Below are 23,864 nucleotides of genomic sequence, written 5' to 3'. Positions count from 1 at the left end.
GATATTTTTAAAATACTAAATATTTATAAATAAAAATATTGATATAAAACTAAATATTTACACATAACATATTTTAAAAACAACAACAACAAGGGAAGTCCTTAGGTGTTAGAGATCTAAAAACTTAAGAGCCAGAGTGGACATACTAGATGGTTATGGATAAAACAAGTCCCACTGAAGAGAAGCATTTGTTAAAAAAAAATCACAAGCCGCACATGAGGAAGAGTATGGAGACACAATACATACATAGGTGAGGTGGTGTTCTCTAAGTAATAAAGAAAAATCTGAAAGCTATTATCAGTTCTTTTTTTTAAATTTTATTATTTTTTAAACTTACATCCAAGTTCATTAGCATGTAGTGCAATAATGATTTCTGGAGTAGAATGCAGTGTGTCTTCCTTAATGCCAGTCACCCATTTATCCCATCCCCCACTCACTACACCCACTACCCCTCCAGCAACTCTCAGTTTGTTCTCTGTATTTAAAAGTCTCTTATGTTTTGTCCCCCTCCCTGTTTTTATATTGTTTTTGCTTTCCTTCCCTTATGTTCATCTGTTTTGTATCTTAAATTCTACCTATGAGTGAAGTCATGTATTTATTTTCCTCTGACTAAATTTTGCTTAGCGTAATACCCTCTAGTTCCATCCACATAATTGCAGATGGCAAGATTTCATTCTTTTTGATCACTGAGTAATATTCCATTGTATGTATGTATGTGTGTGTATACATATATATGTGTGTGTGTGTATATGTATATATATATATATATATATATATACATATACACACACACTGCATCTTCTTTATTCATTCATCTTTTGATGGACATTGGAGCTCTTTCCATACTTTGGCTATTGTCGATAGTGCTGCTATAAACATTGGGGTGCATGTGCCCCTTCAGAACAGCACTCCTGTATCCCTTGAATAAATACCTAGTAGTGCAATTGCTGGGTCTTATCAGTTCTTTTCAATGATGAAGGGGAAAATAAAGAGGAGAAGCCATAATGAACTAATTACTATGAGAACATCTGAGGTTAAGCTACCCACCCAGGGTGACATGACTGGAAGTGGTAGGCTCAGGATCCCCATGCTTGTGCTCTTCCTCGCTGACCTACAGGAACTGAGGTTGGTGTGAAGAGTCTGTTGGGCCTCCCAGCGCAGTAGCAAACATGGGCTTGGAGAGAGGTAGAGAATGCCTGGTTTCCTCTAACTTCTCTCCCACTGTACTCTGGTCCACAGAGCTTCAGAACTGGGCCTGTCCTCCTAACATGGCCTCCACCGTGTCACCTCTGCCACCTACCACTGAGGTTGCCAGTTCTGAGAACAGCAGCTCCTTCTATGACTATGAGTACTACCTGGACAGTGTGGCCTTCATGCTCTGCCAGAAGGACGAGGTGATGTCCTTTGGCAGGATCTTCCTGCCAGTCTTCTACAGCCTCATCTTTGTGCTGGGTTTGGGCGGAAACCTCTTCCTTCTAGTGGTCTTGCTCCGATACATGCCTCGCAGGCAGATGACTGAGGTCTATCTGCTGAACCTGGCCATCTCCAACCTCCTGTTTGTGGTGACACTGCCTTTCTGGGGCATCTCTGTGGCCTGGCATTGGGTTTTTGGGAGTTTCTTATGCAAGACAGTGAGCACCCTCTATACCATCAATTTCTACAGTGGCATCTTCTTCATTAGCTGCATGAGCCTGGACAAGTACCTGGAGATTGTTCACACTCAGCCCCACCACAGACTAAGGACCCAAGCCAAAAGCCTGCTCCTGGCTGCCATGGTATGGACTGTGGCCCTGGCTGTCTCCATCCCTGACATGGTCTTTGTGCAGACGCATGAAAACCCCACGGGTGTGTGGAACTGTTATGCGGATTTTGGGGGTCATGGGACCATCTGGAAGCTCTTCCTCCGTTTCCAGCAGAACCTCCTGGGGTTTCTCCTTCCACTCCTTGTCATGATCTTCTTCTACTGCCGCATTGGCTCCGTGCTGGTCCGGCTGAGGCCTCCAGGCCAGGGCCGGGCTCTGAAGATTGTAGTAGCCTTGGTGGTGGCCTTCTTTGTGCTGTGGTTCCCATACAACCTCACCTTGTTCCTGCACTCACTGCTGGACCTGCAAGTCTTTGGGGACTGCAAGGTGAGCCAGAACTTGGACTATGCGCTGCAGGTAACGGAGAGCATTGCCTTCCTTCACTGCTGCTTCACTCCTATTCTCTATGCTTTCTCCAGCCGCCACTTCCGCTGGTACCTGAAGGCTTTCCTCATCACTGTGCTCCGGCGCAACCAGGCACCTTGCCCTGCACAGGCCCCCCTATCCAGCTGTTCTGAGAGCAGCAGGCTCACTGCCCAAGAAGAAATGACTGGAATGAATGACCTTGGTGAGAGGCAGGCTGAGCACTCCCCTGACAAGAGTGATATGGGGAAAAATGAAGCCTGAGTGGCCATACTCCGGTCTGGTGAGAGTAGGTGGGACCAGCTCAGTTGGGCATCCACCCAAAGTCCTCTCTTCAAGGGCTTCATGGACCATGTTGCCAAATCCATTGGTCAGTTCTCAACCATCAGCAGCATTTACTTACTCCTGCCTCTTCCTTCCACTTTCTTTATTGCCTTCCAGGAAACCATACTCTCTTACATGAATCGCTACACTAGTGTCTTAACTGACCTCTGTGCTTCTTACCGTCATGCTGTGTCCTGTCTACTAATCTGCTCCCAGCAGCCAGAATGATCACGCAACCTCAGCCCTCACTCCCATCTGCCCCAGCGTAGTCCAAGGCTTACCACCCACCGGGGTGCTCTCTTCTCTGAAGCTCAGCTGGGAAAATAATGTTGCAATATTGTTTCATGCCATACTCTTGATTGCAGCACCAAGGGTCTGGCGAGCCAGAGGGCCTGGCAGTGCCCCACCTGTGGAACTTCCCAGGAACATGAGAGTCAGCAAGTGGGAGGCCAAGTGCACACAGGCTCCTGACAGCCCAGGCTCCCTGGGGCCTGCACGATCAAGTCTAAAATTTTTGTCTGGCTTCAGGGCTGGAGCTCTCACACATAGAATTCCACACACCATCTTCCCCTTGTACTCCTTCATTCCTTTTCATTTCCTGGACACCAGGCACCCCTTGTCTCTTGCACATTCCCACCTCTGTATTTTATGCTTGCCCACTCTCTTGTGTAACGGGGATCATTTTTCAGCCAGTTGTCCCTCATCCTTGTTCTTTAGCTCTCTCTCCTAAGGCCTCCGAACCCCATGGTCAGGAAGGACTCTGAGCTTCCTTGGCGCCCTGGGATATGAAGCTCTGTATCTGACGGTGGTGATTTGTCTGAGGATGTGGGGGGTGGAGTTTTATCTTAGAGCTCCTGAAATCTGGCCCACAAGGGACCCCAGTCCTGCCCACATAGCAGCCTGACTGGTGAGATACAGCCTGAGCTGTACCAATTGGGTCTAGGTACCCCGAGTCTGACATCGTATCCATGATGCACAGATGACATGGGTAAGGTATGCCAGCCAAGGGACACCTAGCAGGGCTTAACCCCAGCACTGGAAGTTGTGTGTGTATGTATGTGTGTGTGTGTCTAAGTGCATGTGTCTGTGTTGCTGTGTGGGCTATGCATAGTCTATGTGGATCTGATATGAATGTGTCACTGTGTCCCCATGGGCCTGTGTCTGTGTGTTCCTATGTATCTTTCTCTAGCTGTGAAAGTGTGGGTATGTGCTCTCTGCAAACAACAGGTATGTAAGTGCCCTGAGGCCTGTACCCAAGGGGGAGGGGAAGGGCTGGGCCTCTGGTGACCCATCGATCCTTCTCACTGTCCTAGTTGCCATGTATGGCCATAGCGAGGGCTCTGATGACAGCACAGAAGGCACTGGTAGGGAGTGAGGTGGAGCTGAGCTCTAACAGCCCAGGCCAGGACAGACCTCTTCACTCGACCTTCCTTCCCAGCCCAGATGTCGGTTCCTCCTGCTGCTCTCTGTCTGCCCACCCACAGGCCTGGCTTGCTGGCTACACTGCTCACACCTTTCCAGGAAAGCTCTCAGGATTCTTTTGGTCCTTAGACTGCAGCAAGATGGATGCCTCCCCTGACTAGCCCTGGGAAAGGGACAGGCATGGCTCTGCCTCTACCCTGTGAAATACAGTTTGAGGGCTTGCAGCTGTTACTGCCTATGGGAAAAATATTTTTTCTTTCCCAGGTGCCTGCAATTTCACCATTGGCATGCCATCCCCGATCTTGCTTTGTTATAAGCTGTCCTTATAAGCTGTTCTTTGAGGGAGAAAAAATTTGATGCAGAAATGAGGATTTGGGGGTCAGGACTGTTGTGTCAGGACAGGTAGTGACTAGATGTATCCTTGGGGGTCTCAGCCTTCCTACTGCCTCAAGACCCTTGCTAGGGAAGGAAGGGTAGCCCTTGTAGAGAGTCCCAAGGGGCGTGGGACTACAGGTGCCATGGGCACCTCCCATGCCCACAGGTGGGCAGTGGCCTCTACATGCACACTTTAATCCTGTGTGCTCACTGCTTCCTGGGAGGCCTGTTGTTAGGGTGGACGTCCATGACTGTGACACTGTATACTTGTACTCACCCCATGCCCCGGACCCACGGAGGCTTCCGTTGGTCCCAGGCATACCCTCAAATATGCAGTGCCTGGAGATCACTCTCAGTTGAGACCTCTTGGTCTTGACTCAGTGGATTTGTGCCCCCAGTCCTGCCCCGCAGCCTGTTGACAGGCCAGCCCCTGGTCTGGATTTCTTTGGGTATAGGGAGAATGAGGGGGTGCAGCACCTGTGTCTGAGCAGTGCCCAGGAGGTGTGTGAAGGCCCTGCGTCTTTGTCCGCACCCCATACCTGCTCTGGCACAGGGCCTGGCTGTGTGGGGAGGTCATCGATAAGCTCCCCACAGTGGCTCCCAGCCTCTCAGTCCCCTTCTACTTCTCCTGTTCTCCCTCTGTGTTTCTTCTTGTGTTCCTGGCTCCTTGTGGGATAGATTAGGATATCCTGGCTTCTCCACAGTAGTCAGAGCTCTGTCAGGCTCTAGGCAGATGTCATCATTTTGGGGCAGCTAGACCCAGAGAAAGGCAGACTTTGGCCCACTGTCACATAGCTAGTAGGGACAGACTTCTTCCCCAGCCCCCAGCCCTTGCCAGAGTTACTCTAATCACCTGTTATCTTGGCAAAACTCAGGGCAGAACAGCCAGCCTCAAAAAAAAATGCCAGAGGCCAGTCATAGATTTGGGATAGGTGAGTAGAGAGAAGCCCACTGGGCATCCTTGCAGGGGGTCTCTGCTGCCTGGCCTCTCTTCTCCAGGACCCTCCGCTGGCTCCCACAGCCACTGGCCCTCCTGTCCCAGTCCCAGCCAGGGCCCTGCCATCAGCCGGCTGTGACTCTGGAAGCAGCACTTGCAGCCCTGGTAGGCATGCCTGGCAGTAGCACTGTCTCCATGTCATATGCCGGGAAGCTGAGTGAGGCCAGGGAGGGGAAGGAAATTATTTAAGGACATGAAGTAAAGTAGCTGAGACAGAGTCAATTTTTTATCATTTAATCTCCATTTAGGGAATTGGGAGTCAGGGATGAAGTAATAAGATACCAAGCCCTGTGGGCTGCATTCCAGGGGAGGGGGTAGGAGAAGGAAAGCAGGAAACCGAGAGCAACAACACGTAACAGATGTGCTGGGACACAAGCCATTCTAGGGGAGCCTCGGGGAGGGAGCCCTTTTCTGGCCAGAGGATGGAATGGGTGAGATCCAGGAAGGCCTCCTGGAGTAGCTGGCACCAGGATTGGCAGTAAAAAGCAAGCAACTACTTTCCAGACCGTTCCATTGGAGAAAGCTGGCAAGGCTGAATGGCACGAGATTGAACATTTTGGGACCAACTGTGGCAAAATTTGAATGTTAGGTGCACAGAGGCGATGGGGAATCAGAAAAGTGAAAGTATGACATGTGAAAGGTCTGGCGAACGGTGTCTGGTAGCAGGGTGAACATCTCTGCCTGCTGTGCAGACATGCAGAGTGCTGAGTCCTAGGAATGGCAGGGGGCTGGGGAAAGGGACAGTTTCAGAGACATGACAGGGGGTCACACTGGCAGACCTGGGGCCTGGCTGTATGTGGGTGAGAGTGGGGAGGAGGTCAGGTTTCTCCTCCAGATCTGTCTTGGGGGATGGGGTGGTGGTGTCCAGAGCAGAGGCAGGCCGGGAAATCTGGAGAAGGAGGTGATTCAGGGCAGAGGTGGGGAGATGGGCTGAGTTCTGCGTGGGCCAAACCAGAGGTGCTGTGGGACCCAGGAGGGAGACTAAGGTTCTGGGACTAGGAGAGTGCTTTGAACTCAGCAGTGGTTGTTGAAACCACGGAAGGGGTTGAGACCACCCTGAGGTGGGAGTGTGGAGAGGAGACAGGGGCACTGAGGAGGGGCCCTGAATAACTTCTATGTGAAAGGCAGCATTTCTCCAGACCTATTTTATCCAATTCAGGGGCCACTATCCACCTGTGGCTGTTGAGCACTAGAATGTGGCTAAAGTGAGACACACAGCAAGGGGGAAAAGTACATACCAGATTTTGAAGGCAACACTCACACACACACAGAGAAATGTAAAAATGTTTCACTAATATTCTTATGTATATGTTTCTTTTACTAATGTTCTTATATTGATGACATATTGATGTGCTAATATTTTTGATATATTGGGCTAAGTATACTATAAACATGAACTTCACCTGTTTCTTTTTACCTTTAAAAAAACGTGTCAACTAAGAAATTAAAAATTAAACGTGTGGCTTGCCTTGTATTGCTTTAGATGAACCTGAATTCCACAGGATGTGGAATAAGCAATGAGGAGAATAATATAGTGAGGTGGGAGGGTGGAGGTTAACATTTGCAGGACACTGTGTTACTCATGGTAAACGGTTTCTCTACTGCAGGACTTGTCAGGTTTCCCCCAGATATCTCCCCTTTCCCCTGGACTTTGTGTGAGAGGAAGGTTCCGCAGAACCCACTGTGAGAGATGTTTTCAAGAGAGAAAAATAAGCCTATCAGGTGGCTAGAGGAAAGCCAGAGAGCAAGGAAGGCAAGCAGGACACAGGCAGGAGATATCACAGAACCGGAGGGAAAGGTGGGGCTTCAGAGGTGTGAGAGGAGGTGGAGACCCCCAGGGAACCTCCCTTGCCACGCTTGGGGCCACCTTGGCAGAGCTCACTTGGTAGGACGCAGGCGGTAGCGGAAGCGCACCTCGTGGGTTGGCTGGGTGGTGCCGAAGCCCCAGCGCTGGGGGTCCACAGGTGGCACAGGTGTATCAGGGTCCACTAGTTCCAGGTCAAAATAGGTGACCATGAGCAGGACAAAGAGCTTCATCTCACTGATGGCCAAGAACCTCCCAGGGCAGATGGAGACGCCCGAACCCCACGGCATGGTATAGTGGTGAATCTTCTTGCCTGCCTTGTAGAAGTCCACTTTACGACTGCCGTTGGGGTTGAGGAAGCGATCGTACTTGAAGGCAGCGGGTTCCGGGTGGATGTCAGGATCCATGTGCACTGAAAGATAAGGGAAGAGGGCCACGATGTCTCCACTGCGGAGCAGGTACTCCTGTCCACTGGCCATCTTCAGGAGATGGTCACTGTGCACCACTCTGAGGAGGGTGGGTGCAGCCCCCAACCTCAGTGTCTCTTCCATCACACTGTCCAGCACTGGAGTGTGGTGTAGGGCGCTGATCTCAAAGTCAAAGGATTCCCTCGCCTTCAGCTTGTCCTCCCCCAGGACTTGGATAGCTTCCTCCCTCACAGCACGCATGGCTTCTGGGTGCTTTAGGAGGAACAAAAGGGCCCAGAAAGAGGTAGGCCCTGTGTTCCCCTGGGAGGCCCAGAGCATCATGAAGTTGAACTTGTCTTGCATGGGTGGGGCTGTTCCCTGCTCCCTCAGAAACTGAAGCATGTGGGATATCCAATTGCTTATGCCATTTTTCTCCAGGTTGTGCTTCACAGAGAGTGTCTTGTGAAAGAGACGCTGGAGCCGGCCCACTTCTAGCCACTCCCGGGGCCCCAGCAAGGAATAAACAAACCTGGGGAACAAGCGATCAAACTTGCGGAACTGGACAAATAACTCTTCTGCCTGTAGCAGGTCCTGCTCCTGGTTCTTTGTATAGCCAAATAAGCTCAGGTAGCCGGCCTTGAACAACACATTGTAGCAGAAGTGGAAGAGGCCGTCTTCATGCCAGCAATTAGCATCCAGACTCTGGCCCATGAGCCCCCGGATAACCAAGGACAGGCTGTCCAGCATGGTTTTGTTGAGATCCTCCAAGCCATCCCCCATGAGGTATTTGGTGCTGGCAGAGTGTATCATCCGGTGGTCTCCTTGCATGGAACGGTATCCAAATACCTTTAGCACCAGTTTTTCCGCATATTCCACAAAGTCTAGTTTTCTCTGTGCATCCTTGAGGATGGAGCCAAAGGAGAGGGGGTCCATGACAAAGGTGAAGTACTGGCCCCCTAGCAGCACCGTGAACACATCTCCATGCTTGGCCCGCATACGCTTCAGGAATTCAAGCATATTTTTCCGGAAAGCTATGGCATGGCCCAACCAGGGTATGGTGCCCTTATCCAGAGGGGGCTCCTGGGGTTTGCGTTGCCGGAACAGCCCCAGCAGGTACAAGCACCCCACCGTGGCCACCAGCAGGGTTCCCAGCACCAGACCCCAGAGCACCATGGCTGTGCTTTTCCAGGTTGAGCTCTGGGCACACTGTTCTCTGTGTGCCTGAGAGCTTTTGAGAGGCCCTGATAAGTTGGGGGTGGACCTGGACCTTGCCCTGGCAAAATATGCTAAAAACCCTGGCAGGATAGTATGTAGGACCAAAACTTTCTCCTAGATTTCTGCAGCCTAGTCATGTGGGAGAAGTGGGCGGGACCAGAAGGAAGCACAGAAAGAAGCGCCTCCTCACCAGCTTAGGCTTTGCTGTAATCTTTTCAGCCCCAGCCCAAGCATGATATCTACAAACCTCTCCCCACCCCCATGATTTAGTGATCATTCACACCTTTATTTTCGCAAGGATTCATTTATTCATCAGTTTGCTAGCTCAGCAGAAATGCAACACTCATTTATTAAACTTCACATTTAGGGGTGCCCTGGTCTGACTCTTGATTTCGGCTCAGGTCATGATCTTACATTCATTCCTACCTTGATTCATGAGCCCTGCACTGGGCTCTTCACTGACAGTATGGAGCCTGCTTGGGATTCTTTCTCTCTCCCTGTCTCTCTGTCCCTCCTCCACTATAAACAAACAAATTAATTAAATTAAATTTTAAAAAGCTTCTATCGCTCCTGAGCCTCTGGACTGGAGCCCTACCACTGGCCTCGTTGTCTTGCACACTGCTCTATCAAGAAAGACAAATTCAGAATCTTGGAATTACAAAATATCAGAGATGATGACTTTAAACCTAATTGCTTTATTTCATGATAAGGGTGTAGGCTCAGAGTATAGGGGAATTTTCTCTTACTTGTGTCCTGGCTTGGGGGAGGTGAGCTGACCATTTACTGGGGTCTTCTGTGAGGTGTCAGGCTAGGTAGGTCTCTGCCTGCAGGTCCAGGAAGGAGAAAGCTCTGCCATTGACTCTAAGGCCATTGTTGCAATAAAGTGAAGTTCAAACTCAATTCATCTAGTGGTGACCTCAGATTACTCTTTAACTTGCTAAGTGATTGCAAACAGGGACTTTGTCTCCTCCGATTTCCACATGACCTCTTGAGTGAGCTCCCTCTGCCTTGTGCTGCTCCCCTCTGTAGGGAGCTGGATATGTCCACTCTGCCTCCATGAAGTCCTCTCTGATGGCATAGGGCAACCACAGCAAGAACTCAGAATCATCAACTCTCCCCAGCTTTAGAATCTGCAGTCAGAAGCTGTCTGTGGGCCAACATAAATAAGCTGAACTTTGTTCCCCAGTTTTTAATGGATGGAAGCACCATGTTACATTCATTCTTACCTTGATTCATTTCATTCCCTCCTTCCTTGGAACAGCCCCATATATCTGTCCAACAGATATTTACTGGGCACTTACTGCCAGAAATTCTGCCATAACCAACCTTGAATGAGATAGATCTGGCCCCTGCTGTTCCTGCTCCCTCAGAAACTGAAGCATGTGGGATATCCAATTGCTTACGCCATTCTTCTCCAGGTTATGCTTCACAGAGAGGGTCTTGTGAAAGAGACGCTGGAGCCGGCCCACTTCTAGCCACTCCCGGGGCCCCAGCAAGGAATAAACAAACCTGGGGAACAAGCGATCAAACTTGCGGAACTGGACAAATAACTCTTCTGCCTGTAGCAGGTCCTGCTCCTGGTTCTTTGTATAGCCAAATAGGCTCAGGTAGCCGGCCTTGAACAACACATTGTAGCAGAAGTGGAAGAGGCCGTCTTAGCCTCCAGACTCTGGCCTACTGAGACATTTGATTTCTTAGCAAGCCCCTGGGCAAATCTTTCAGAGCCTCAGTTTTATTTTCATGTTTCTCTCTACTAAGAACCACTTAAATGTCTTCTCTCTGTTAGTCATGCCTAGAAGTCCAAACCCACTTCACCCCAGTCCCCAGTTCCATCTGTTACTACTTATGTGTCTACTTTGATATCTCTTGATTTCTGACCTACTGTAACCTATTACTCCATCTTTCTCCTTATTCCAAATTTTTCCATTGAGCTTTGTATCCCCTAGTCCACAATCTGGAAATTCGCCTTTGGTACTCACAATCTTCTGACAAGTTTCTTCTACCTGCCTCTCTTAATTAGACCCTTGCTGCACCTTGACAATACCTCAAATCTGGAAAGCTCGTCCTCCTCACACATCAGAGTCAAAACATTGGCTTCATGTCTTCCTCAATCCTCAGTACTATCGTGCTGCACTCAACTCCTCTCACGCCAGCTGGCTCAGTCCACCTGTAGCCACCAAAGGGCGGCCTGAGGGAGGGGCAGTGATTACCGGCTCTGACAGGGCAGGGCCGAGCCAGCCCCAGGGAAATCGGCCTATGTGGCTGCCCTCACACTGCCAGGAGCCAGGGACCCAGAGAGAGTCCAGTGGCACACCTCTTGTTCCCAAATAGGGCCTCAGCTCTGCCAGAGGGTGGGACAGAGTTACAAAGGTGACCTGAGAGTCCTGGAAGAACCAACGACAAGCAGAAATGGCCTCTGGGCCTGCTAGAGGGGGCGCAGGCTCAAGGGCCAGAGGCGCAGTGATGCACTTCGCCCCTGCAGTCTCTGCGATGGAGTCTCTAGGCTGGTGGTGTGGTCAGTTCTCCGCTCGCAGGTGCCCTCTGTCCGTCGGTTGACTAGGCTAGAGGTGCTGTGTGGCTGTCAGTTCATCTGTGAGGCTGGTCCATAAGGGTGTGGGGCTGGGAAAGGCATGTGGACGCTGGCTGCCTCCTTCACTGCCACCGACGAGCAGGCGAAGTGTAGCCACTACTTCGGTCTCACTCCTGAGAGTTCTCACCCCGTAAACCCGGCAGGAGCATTGTTTTGGCTGTCCTTCGACACCTTTTGTGCTCCTTTCTTGCACACCTCATTTGCACATTCCGTGGTGGTCAGGAGCGGTGGGTTGTGGTTACAGACTTCTAGACAGGGCTCAGGAGGGTCTCTGGTTCAGTCTGGTCTCATGTCATCTCATTCCATATATGGCCTGGAATTTTGAGCAAGTGTGTACCCATTGGAGGGTTCTGTCTACCTGCTGTGCTGTCAGTATTGGGATTCTCTTTGGGGTGTTCTCTAGTGCAACTGTCCTGACTATCCCCTGCGGCTCATACTTGAGGTACTTGCCAACAATAAGATGCCATTATAAAGATATTGGACTGTGCATTTACTATGAGACTTAGATGAGGGCATATAGTGGGAGAAGATGGAGGAATACGATGGGAATTGGATTAATTGACCTTGTACCTATCCTGTTCATGGGTCTGTACTGGTCATCCCCATTGTCACTATAACCATCACTATTCTTATTTGGAGAATTTACCATGAGCCAAGATGCTAGATGTTTTACATGTATTAACCAATCTAATCCTCATCAACCTATGAGGAAGCTCCAAGACCACCCTCACAGTCAGAGTTCCTAGATGAACTAATGGGACTTGGCATATGGTTGTACTCTAAGATTTATTACAGTGGTGTACTAAGGATATATAGCCAGATCATAAGGGAAGAAGACACACATGGAGTCTGAAAGAAGGCACCTGTAAGTTTCCTAATGCTTTTTTCTTGGAAGAAGAAATCGTAAGAGAAATTACAAAATACCTTGTGATGAATGAAATTTAAAACCAACATACCAAATCTCATGGTATATAGTGAAAGCAGTGTTCAGAGGTAAAATGATAGCTGTAAATACCTATGTTAAAAAAGAATGTCTTAGGGTTCCTGGGTGGCTCAGTCGGTTAAGCATCCGACTTTGGCTCAGGTCATGATCTCACAGTTCATGGGTTTGAGCCCCACATCGGGCTCTGTGCTGAACGTTTGCTCAGAGCCTGGAGTCTGCTTCAGATTCTGTGTCTACTTCTCTCTCTGCTCCTCCTCCACTTGTGCTCTGTCTCATGCTGTCTCTCAAAAATGAATAAATATAAAAAAGAAAAAAGAATATCTCAAGTGAATAACCTAAGTTTACACCTTAAGGAATTAGAAAAGAAGAGGAAACTAAACCCAAAGCTAGCAGAAAGAAGCAATGCATAAAGAAGAGCAGAAATAAATGAAATAGAGAATAGAGAAAAATCCATGAAACCAAAAGTGGTTATTTGAAAAGTTCAACAAAATTGACAAAAACTTTAGCTATATTCACTAAGAAAAAAAGGAAAGAAGATACAAATAATGAAAATCAGAAATGGAAGTGGAGACATAACTGCTGACCTTACAGAGATAGAAAGGCATAAAAGAACATTTTAATAATTGTATGTCAACATTATCAATAATGTGCATGAACAAAATAGATAAACTATAAGAAATGGAAAAATTCCCTGAAATATGTATTACCAAAACTGACTCAAGAAGAAATGGAAAATCTCAACCGACCTATAACAAGTAAAGAGATTAAATCACTAATTAAAAGCCTTCCAACAAAAAGAAGCCCTAAACCAGATGGTTTCACTGGTGAATTCTACCAAACATTTATTATTTTTAAGATTATTATAATTATTTAGTAATCTCTAGGTCCACTATAGGGCTCAAGTCCACAACCCCACAATCAAGTTGCTCCTCCAAATGAGACAGCCAGGCACCCCCCTACCAAACATTTAAAGGGGAAAACCTTTACAAAAATTCTAAGAGGAAACACTTGATAACTTATTCTGGGAAGCCAGTAGTACTGTGGTACCAAAGTCAGATGAAAACATCACATGAGGAGGAGGCAAAATGGCGGAGAAGTAGGGAACTCAGTATTTTTCACCCACCCTCATCTCTCAAACAAAGAAGGACTGAAGTCATAAAACTCTGAACCACGAGAATCTGGGAGGAAAATAGATAGTCCAATAAGAAGACAGCCTCATAGGTGCATGATTGCAAATTGGGGGAGATAAAAATGGACCGGGACCCGAAAGCATGGAGGGGAGGGAGCCCCCTCTGCGGAAAGTGGCAGAGAGATGTGGGGAAGAGAAAGAGAGGCTGAACTCATAGAACTATCTCTGCAGAAGAGAAACTCTGCTCATAGAACTGTCTCTGCAGAAGAGATAAAACTTGGCCCAGTATGGAGAGGATCCTATCGTCCCATATGTAACCACAGGGTGTTCAGAGAGAGATCCTTTCTCTAGCTGTGGTGTTTTCCTTGGGCTACACGATCCCAGGCGGTGCCCAGAGAAACTGCTCCCCTACTCCCCCTACTTGATCCCTGGCTAGGAAGCCACCCGGCCTGCTGGAGTACATTTTGGGCGGTATCATTGAAGTGCACCAACTAAGATCTGGAAACGAGGTGTGGCTTAGGAAATACAACTCAGCCTACCTTGGCTATGCCTTCAACACAGGGAGATTGGACCCAAAAAGTGAGTTGCAATGCTTGGTTCGAGAAGGGACTGGGGTGCCACCATTTTTCTCCCCCCAACCACCAAGGTGGGGCCTCAGGGAGCAGCCCGCAGGACCCAAAGTGGAGGCAAGACCTGCCTATACCAAACCACACCCATCCGCACTGCCTTTTTCCCCCCAGAGCCCAGGGCAAGACCAACATTGATGCATTGCCATGATAAACTCTAGATCAATTCTTATTTTTCAGATATATTTTGCCTTATCTCATTCTTACCTCTCCCCTCCACTGGACTGGGCACTCTGGTCATTGGTTTGCTCAAACATTTAACCCATTCTCTTGATGCATATTCTACACCTCTGTTGCTACCTTTCTCTCTCTCTCTCTCTCTCTCTCTCTCTCTCTCTCTCTCTCTCTCTGGAATAATTAGACTATATAGTTTCTTTGGGTAACATTATCTTCGTTTTTTTTCTCCTTGCCTCCTACAATATTTTCCTCTTTCTCTCTCTGAACTAAGTCTTTTAGTCTCTCTCCCTGGTCAGTGTTCACTTTCGCTTCCTTCCCACCCCGTCTCTTTTCTCTTTGTATATGCTCTTCCACCAGCACTGCCTCCATCCTGCTCTTTCTCTGTAGCTGGGATTTCTGGTTTTATGCTTTTAGACTGTCCTTTGTCTTTTGTTGTTTTGTTCCCTCCCTTTTTTTTTTCTTTTGGTTTACTTGTTTGTTTGACTTGTCTGTGCATTTGCGTGCTTTTGTTCCCTGTGTGTTTGTCTGTTTTCCTTTTCAGGACTACCTCAAGAACAAGCCAAAGTTTACATGGTGGAAAGTCCTGGGACAGTCAATGAGCCTCCTTTAATACAGAAGTACTCGCAGGTGCAGAGCACATAACAAGCTGTTAAAAACTGGCAAGAGACAGCAAGCTAGCCAAAATGACAAAACAGAAGACCTCTCCTCTAAAGAAATTCTAGGAAAAAGTCACAGCTACAGAATTGCTCAAAACAGATATAAGCAATATAACTGAGCAAGAATTTAGAATAAATGTCATAAAATTAATAGCTGGGCTTGAAAAAGGTATGGAAGACATCAGAGAAGCTATTGCTACAAAGACTATGAACCTTAAAAATAGTTGTGATGAATTAAAAAATGCTATAAAGGAGGCATATAATAAAATGGCGGTGGCCACTGCATGGATTGAAGAGGCAGAGAGGAGAATAGGTGGGTTAGAAGACACAATTATAGAAAAAGAGGAAGCCAAGAAAGAGAGAGATAAATTGATCCAGGAGCATGGAAGGAGAATTTGAGACCTGAGTGATACGATCAAACAGAAAAATATCTGTATCATAGGAATTCCTGAAGAAGAAGAAAGAGAGAAAGGTCCTGAAGGGGTGATAAGATGATAGTTGAGAATTACCCCAATCTGGGGAAGGAAACAGACATTGAAATCCATGAGGTACAGAGAACTCCCCTCAGACATAACTTGAATTGATCTTCTGCATGACATGGCATAGTGAAACTGGCAAAATATGGATAAAGAGAAAATTCTGAAAGCAGCTAGGGATAAAAGGGCCCTAACATACAAAGGGAAGCCTATCAGCGTAGTTACAGACCTATTCACCGAAATTTGGCAGGCCACAAAGGAATGGCAGGAAATCTTCAATGTAAGGAACAGAAAAAATATGCAGCCAAGAATTCTTTATCCAGCAAGTCTTTCATTCAGAATAGGAGAGATAGAGGTTTTCCCAAATAAACAAAAGTTGAAAGAATTCATCACCACTAAACTAGCTTTACAAGAAATCCTAAGAGGGACTCTATGAGGGAAATGTTGCAAGGAACACAAGGCACCAGAGATACCAACACAGCATGAACCCTACAGAGACCACAATAACTCTAAACCCATATTTTTCAATAATAGCACTGAACATAAATGAACTAAATGCTGCAATCAAAAGACATAGGGTAGCAGAATGGATAAAAAAACAAAATCCGTCTATTTGCTGTCTACAAGAGACTCATTTTATACCTGAAGACACTTTCAGATTGAAAATAAGGGGATGGAGAACTATCTATCATGCGACTGGAAGTCAAAAGAACGCTGGGGTAACCATACTTATATCGGACAGACTGGACTTTAAAGTAAGGGCGATAACAAGAGATGAAGAAGGGCATTATATAATAATTAAAGAGTCTCTCCATCATGAAGAGCTAACAATTATGCACTGATTTCAGAAGCACCCAAATACATAAAACAGTTAGTCAAATACAGAAACAATCTTATTGATAAGAATGTGCTAATTGCAGGGATTTTAATACTCCACTTATAGCAATGGATAGATCAACTACACAGAAAATATCTAAGGAAACAATGGACCTGAGTGACACATTGGAACAGATGAATTTAACAGATATATTTAGAACTCTATATCCTGAGGCTATGGAATTCACTTTTTTATTGAGTGTGCATGGTACATTCTCCAAGATAGACCACATACTGAGTCATAAAGCAGCCCTCAATTAATATAAAAGAATGGAGATCATACCAGGCACACTTTCAGATCACAATGCTATCAAACTTGAAATCAATAAAAGGAAAAAGTCTGGAAAACCTCCAAAAACATGGAGATTAAAGACCACACTACTAAAGAATGATTGGGCCAATCAGGCAATTAAAGAAATTAAAAAACATATATGGAAACAAATAAAAATGAAAATACAATGATGCAGCAAAGACAGTCCTAAAAGGAAATTACATTGCAATCCAGACCTATTTCAAGAAACTAGAAAAAGTGCAAATACGAAATCTAAGAGCACACCTAAAGGAACTAGAAGGGGAGCAGGGAGAGCACCCAAAACCCAACAGAAGAAAAGAAATAATAAAGATCAGGGCATAAATAAACAATATAGAATTTAAAAAACCCCAATTGAATAGATCAATGAATCCAAGAGTTGGTTTTTAAAAAAATAAACAAAATTGATAAATTTTTTCTCAAAAAGAAAAGAGAGAGCACTCAAATAGACAAATCACGAATTAAAATGGACCTATTACAACCAATCCCTCAGAAATACAAGCAATTATCAGGGAATACCATGAAAAATTTTATGTCAACAAACTGGACTACCTAGAAGAAATGGACAAATTCTTAAATACACATGCACTACCAAAATTCAAATGGAAAGAGAAAATCTGAACAGATTCATAACCAGTGAAGAAATTGAATCAGTAATCAAAAATCTTCCAATGAATAAGAGCCCTGGGCCAGATGGCTTCCCTAGGGAATTCTACCAGACATTTAGAGCAGAGTTAATGCCCATTTTTCTCAAGCTATTCCAAAAAATAGAAATAGAAGGAAAACTTCTGGACTCATTCTACAAAGCCAGCATCACTTTGATTCCCAAACCAGACAGAGACACAGCAAAAAAAAAAAAAAAAAAAAAAAAAAAAAAAAAAAGAGAGAGAGAGAGAGAGAGAGAGAATTACAGGCCAATATCCTTGATAATATGGATGCAAAAAATCCTCAACAAGATACTAGCATATCGAATTCAATAGCATATTAAAGGAGTTATCTACCATGATCAAGTGGGATTCATTCCTGGGTTACAGGGCAGGTTCAATATTCGCAAATTAATGTGATACATCACATTAACAAAAGAAAAGATTAAAACCATATGATCCTGTCGATAGATGCAGAAAAAGCATTTGACAAAATATAACATCCTTTCTTAATAAAAACCCTTGAGAAAGTCGGGATAGAAGGAACTTACTTAAACATCATAAAAGCCACTTATGAAAAGCCCACAGCTAATATCATCCTAAATGGGGAAACACTGAGAGCTTTTCCCCTGAGTTCAGGAACATGACAGAGATGTCCACTCTCACCACTGTTGTTTAACATCGTGCTGGAAGTCCTAGCATCAGCAATCAGACAACAAAAGGAAATAAAATGCATCAGAATTGGCAAAGATGAAGTCAAACTTTCATCTTTCACAGATGACATGATACTCTACATGGTAAATCCGACAGACTCCACCAGAAGCCTACTAGAACTAATCCATGAATTCAGCAAAGTTGCAGGGTTCAAAACCAATGTACAGAAATTGGTTGCATTTTTATATACCAATAATTAAGCAACAGAAAGAGAAATCAAGAAACTTATCTCATTCACAATTGCATAAAAACCATAAAATATCTAGGAGTAAACCTAACCAAAGATGTAAAAGATCTGTATGAAAACTATAGAAAACTTATGAAGGAAATTGAAGAAGACACAAAGAAATGGAAAAACATTCCATGCTCATGGATTGGAAGAATATACATTGTTAAGATGTCATTTTACCCAAAGCAATCTACAGATTAAATGCAATCCCAATCAAAATTGCAGTAGTATTTTCTCAAAACTAGAACAAACAATCCTAAAATTTGTATGGAACCACCAAAGGCCCCAAATAGCCAAAGGAATATTGAAGAAAACCAAAATAGGAGGCATTGCAATCCCAGACTTTAGCCTCTACTACAAAGCTGTCATCATCAAGACAGTATGGTATTGGCACAAAAACAGACACATAGACCAATGGAATAGAATAGAAAACCCAGAATTGGACCCACAAATGTATGGGACAATCAATCTTTGACAAAGCAGGAAAGAGTATCCAGTGGGACAATGACAACCTCTTTAACAGATGGTGCTGGGAAAACTAAACAGCAACATGAAAAAGAATGAAACTAGACTACTTTCTTACACTGCACACAAAAAGAAACTCAAAATGGATAAAGGACCTGAATGTGAGACAGGAAACCATCAAAACCCTAGAGGAGGAATCAGGAAACAATCTCCTTGACCTCAACGGCAGCAACTTTCTACTCGACACATCCCCAAAGACAAGGGAATCAAGAGCAATAATGAACTATTGGGACCTCATCAAGATAAAAAGCTTCTGCACTGCAAAGGAAACAATCAAGAAAACTAATAAGCAACCGATGGAATGGGAAAAGATAGTTGCAAATGACATATTGGATAAAGAGCTAGTATCCAAAATCTATAAGGAACTCACCAAACCCCATACCCAAAAACCAAATAATCCAGTGAAGAAAAGGGCAGAAGATATGAATAGACACTTCTCCAAAAAGGTGTCACCTCATGCTGGTCAGAGTGGCTAAAATGAAGAAATCATAAGACTATAGATGCTGGCAAGGGTGTGGAGAAATTGTACCCTCCTACAATGTTGGTGGGAATGTAAACTGGTGCAGGTGCTCTGGAAAACAGTGTGAAGGTTCCTCAAAAAATTAACAATAGAACTCTCCTGTGACCCAGCAATAGCACTGCCAGGGATTTACCCAAGGGATACAGAAGTGCTGATGTATAGGGGCACAGATACCCCAATGTTCATAGCAGCACTTTCAATAATAGCCAAATCATGGAAAGAGCCTAAATGACCATCAACTGCTGAGTTGATCAAGATGTGGCTTATATATACAATGGAATACTACACGGCAATGAGAAAGAATGAAATCTGGTCATTTGTAGCAACGTGGATGGAACTCGAGGGTGTCATGTTATGTGAAATAAGTTAGGCAGAGAAAGACAGATACCGTATGTTTTCACTCATAAGTGGAACATGAGAAACTTAACAGAGGACCATGGGAAATGGTAAGGGGGAAAAATAGTTGGGGAGAGGGAGGGAGGTATACCATGAGAGACTCTTGAATACTGAGAGCAAACTGAGGGCTGATGGAGGAGAGGGGAGGGGAAGGGGGTGATGGGCATGGAGGAGGGCACTTGTGGGGATGAGCACTGGCTGTTATATGGAAACCAACCTGACAATAAACTATATAAAAAAAAGATCATCACATGAAAAAATTTCTGGCCAGTATCCCTTATGAATATAGATGCAAAAATCCTGAACACAAAATATTAGCAGATCAAATCCAATAGCATATTAATAGGGTGATTCACCATAACCAAGTGGGGTGTATGTCAGAAATATAAGGGTGGTTGAACATAACATAAATATAATACAACATATTAATAGAATGAAAGAAAAAACCTACATGATCATCTCAACAATGCAGAAAATGCATTGACAAAATTGATCATCCCTTTATGATAAAATATTTTAGAAAACCAAAAATAGATGGGAAGTTCCTTAATATGATAAAAGGTTATTTATGAAAAACCCATAGCTAATATCATACTCAATGGTGAAAGACTGAAGAGTTTCCCTTTAAAACCAGGAGGCACAAGACAAGGAGACCCACTTTCACTACTACTATTCAACAATGTACTGGAAGTTCTGGCCAGACCTATTGGATAAGAAAAAAATAAAGGAGCCAAATTGGAAAAGGAGAGAAAAATCTCTATTTGCAGATGACACGATCTTATATAGAAAATCCCAAAGAATCTACAAGAGAACTACTGGCATTAGTAAATTCAGCAAAGTTACAGGGTACAAGATCATTACACAAATCAACTGTGGTTCTATGAACCAGCAGTGAACAATTCAAAAAGGAAATTAAGAACACAGTTCCGCTTACAAAAGCATCTAAAAGAATTAAATACTGAGGGAAAAAATCTAGCCAAGTTGGTGAAAGGCTTGTATACTGTAAATACAAAACTTTGCTGAAAGAAATTAGACTTACATAAATTAAGATGGAAAGACATCCCATGTTCATGGAGAGGAAGGCATAACATTGTTAAGAAGTCAATACTACACAGACTGATCTATAGATTCAACACAATATGATCTATAGATTCTAATAGCATTTTTCACAGAAATGGAAAAGGTGATCCTCAAATTCATATGATATTGCAGGTGGCCCCAAATAGCCAAAACAATCTTGAAAAAGAACAAAGTTGGAGCATCCACTCTTCCTGACTTTGAAAAACTACAAAACTACTGTAAAAAAAAAAAAAAACAAAAACAACCACACACACACATACCAAAACCCCACAAAAAACCAACAAGAACACTGTGGTACTAGTATAAGGACAGACATATAGACCAAGAGGATAGAATAGAGAGTCCAGAAATAAACCCTCATGTATATGGTTAATTGATTTTCCAAAAGGATGCCAAGATGAAGGCTTTGGGAAAGAATACCATTTCAATAAGTGATGCTGAGAAAACTGGATATCACATGCAAAAGAATGAAATTACACCACATACAAAAATGAAAGTGTATCGTAGACCTAAACAAGATATAAAACTATAAAACTCTTAGAAGAAAACATTGAAGAAAATCCCAATGACATTGGATTTGGCAACAATTTATATGATATCAAAAGCACTGGCAACAAAAGAAAAATAGGTAACTTGAATTTTATCAAAATTAGTTGTACAGACCCCTAACAGGGTAAACTCAAAGAAATTCAAGTCCAGACACAATGTAATCAAACTTCAAAAATCTAAGACAAGGAAAATGTTTATTTTTAAATGTTTTTTTTTTATTATTGAGACAGAGAGAAACAGAGCATGAATGGGGGGGGGGGAGCATTGCAGAGAGAGAGGAAAACACAGAATCCAAAGCAGGCTCCAGGTTCTGAGCTGTCAGCACAGAGCCTGATGTGGGGCTTGAACCCACAAACCATGAGATCATGACCTGAGCCAAAGTTGGGTGCTTAACTGACTGAGCCACCCAGGCGCCCCAAGGAAAATGTTTTAAAAGCAGCTAGATGTGGTATATATACACAATGGAGTACTATATGGCAATGAGAAAGAATGAAATCTGGCCATTTGTAGCAAAGTGGATGGACCTCAAGGGTGTCATGTTAAGTGAAATAAGTCAGGCAGAGAAGGACAGATACCATATGTTTGCACTCATAGGTCTAATAGGAGAAATCTAACGGAGATCCATAGGGAGGGGAAGGGGGAAAGAGAGTTGGGGAGAGAGAGGGACACAAACCATGAGAGACTATTGAATACTGAAAATGAACCAAGAGCTGAAGGGGAAGGGGGCGGGAGGGAAGGGAGTGATGGTCATGAAGGAGGGCACTGTGGGGAGAAGCACTGTGTGTTATATGGAAAACAATTTGACAATAAACTATTATTTAAAAAAAGAATCATATCTTCTTAGTAAAAAAATTAAAAAAAAATAAAAGCAGCTAGACAGAAACAGCATATCACATATGGAGAAACAACTCAAATAACCTTGGCTTCCTTATCAGAAACCATGAAAATCATTTTCAAGTGGCACAAAATTTATCAAGTTATTGATGAAAGAAAAGAACTTTAATTCAGAATTCTATGTCAGTAAAAATATCCTTTAGAATGGAAGGTAAAATTAGCATATTCTCAAATGAAGGAAAATTAAGAGAATTGTCACTAGCACATTTACCCTAAAGTGATGGCTAAAGGAAGTTCTACAAGCAAAAACGAAACAGTAAAAGCAAGAACAGCAGCCTGCTTAATATTCTCTTTCTTTCACCTTCTGCCCCATCCTCCATTCTCATTCTCTCTCTCTCAAAAGAAGAAGAAGAAGAAGAAGAAGAAGAAGAAGAAGAAGAAGAAGAAGAAGAAGCAGCAGCAGCAGCAGCAGCAGCAGCTTGACAAATATGGCTTTACTGCCAGCTACACAGCTGAATAGCAAAGGAAACTCTGAAGACCATAGGTAGGGGCTGGATGTGGCAAGGCCTGGCAAATAGAAGTATGGATTCCCTACCTTCATATGAAGAATACTGCGGAGCATAGACTGCAGTAGACATCCTTTCAGGGTGTGGCATGACCATTTTCCCCACAGCTTATGTGGACAATACCATTCAAGGACTCTTAGATGACCTATGTTCCATATTTAGCTTCCCCAAACATGCCCAGTAAGATAACAATGCTCCTTTTATAGTTAAATGTACAACAGTGGACACCTACCTGGGACATTAGCTGGACTTTTCATGAGAAGTATCATCCCCAAGAAGCAGGTGCTGTTAAAAGAGGAGGTGAACTCTGAAAAACTGAAAAAGATAGTTGGACCATCAAGCCTAAACTGTTAGTGGTGTATAAATTAGGATAGTCTGTTTTGGTTCCAAATGTGATAATTACTAAAAGACTACCTCCCATTCAAGTATAATGTCTAATTATGATGTTATGGAGTGGAAGAAAGCCCTAACTGACTGCAGGAAACCCAAACCACATAATAAACCCATATAACTATTTTTTTCCCTCCTATGCCTATCCCTGGAAAACTGGAGTACTAGAATTTGCAAGTAAGAAAAAAGAGCTGGGGGCTGGGGGCCTGAAACTTAGTGTATCCCCTCACCCCACCCACGCTGAATTTGGACAATTATAGATAACGATTAAGATGATCATGAATTATGAGGTGAAAACTACCAAGGTGGTCTTGGCATGGACCACATGTCAGAGGATGGGAGATATTCTAGGATGTTTGTTGGGGCCCAGTAGGTCAAAAAATCTCCCGCAGAGTGACCGTTCATGGCACTGCCTCCGGGACACAGAAGAGTGACCGTTGATGGGCAGGCCTCCAGGGTACACGAGAATCTATAAAAGTGACCCCAGGCCTCCGGGGCACAGGAGAAAAAATTTGGGAAGTTGTGGAACAAGTCGAAAGACTGTGAAGCAACATTTGGCCTCCTGGGCTGCACATGTGGCTTCTATTTAACCTGTCTATGGTTTTTCTCGTTGCTTTGCAAAAGCAAAAAAGGCATATAGCTTTAAGTTTTGAATCAACTTGGGTCAGTTAGTGGCGCCAGCTTTCCCTTACATTATTTCTGTTCCCAGCTCATTGCCTGCTGTTGGGGCAAACACAATCCTGTCTAAAATTAACTCCTTGTATGATAAGCGTCTTGCCCAGACATAGCTGCTAAAGGGCCTTGAAGAAAAGAAGATTCTTTGAGAGACAGACTCCCTCATTCCTGTTTTATTTTACTTTTGTTCTCATAACTGTTCTTTCTTTTGTGATAAAAAAAAAATGACCCTTCCCAGAACATGTTTTTA

General features: G+C 44.4%; 2 protein-coding genes across 2 annotated transcripts; one reads left to right on the top strand and one right to left on the bottom strand.

Moving 5' to 3' along the window:
- Positions 1-1,268: 1,268 nt before the first annotated feature.
- Positions 1,269-2,814, top strand: ACKR2 (atypical chemokine receptor 2). Its single transcript, XM_029940398.1, has one exon. The coding sequence runs from the start codon at positions 1,269-1,271 to the stop codon at positions 2,427-2,429; it is 1,161 nt and encodes a 386-aa protein (XP_029796258.1). The 3' UTR covers positions 2,430-2,814.
- Positions 2,815-7,038: 4,224 nt separating this feature from the next.
- On the bottom strand, positions 7,039-8,667 carry LOC115292371 (5-beta-cholestane-3-alpha,7-alpha-diol 12-alpha-hydroxylase). Its single transcript, XM_029940397.1, has one exon. It carries the CDS (start codon positions 8,665-8,667, stop codon positions 7,162-7,164), a length of 1,506 nt encoding a protein of 501 aa, XP_029796257.1. The 3' UTR covers positions 7,039-7,161.
- Positions 8,668-23,864: the final 15,197 nt, after the last annotated feature.

The sequence above is a fragment of the Suricata suricatta genome, chromosome 5, assembly GCF_006229205.1.
Source record: "Suricata suricatta isolate VVHF042 chromosome 5, meerkat_22Aug2017_6uvM2_HiC, whole genome shotgun sequence".
Taxonomy (NCBI): Eukaryota; Metazoa; Chordata; class Mammalia; order Carnivora; family Herpestidae; genus Suricata; species Suricata suricatta.
Note: the sequence above shows the minus strand (reverse complement) of the source record. Positions and strands in the feature narration are given on the sequence as shown.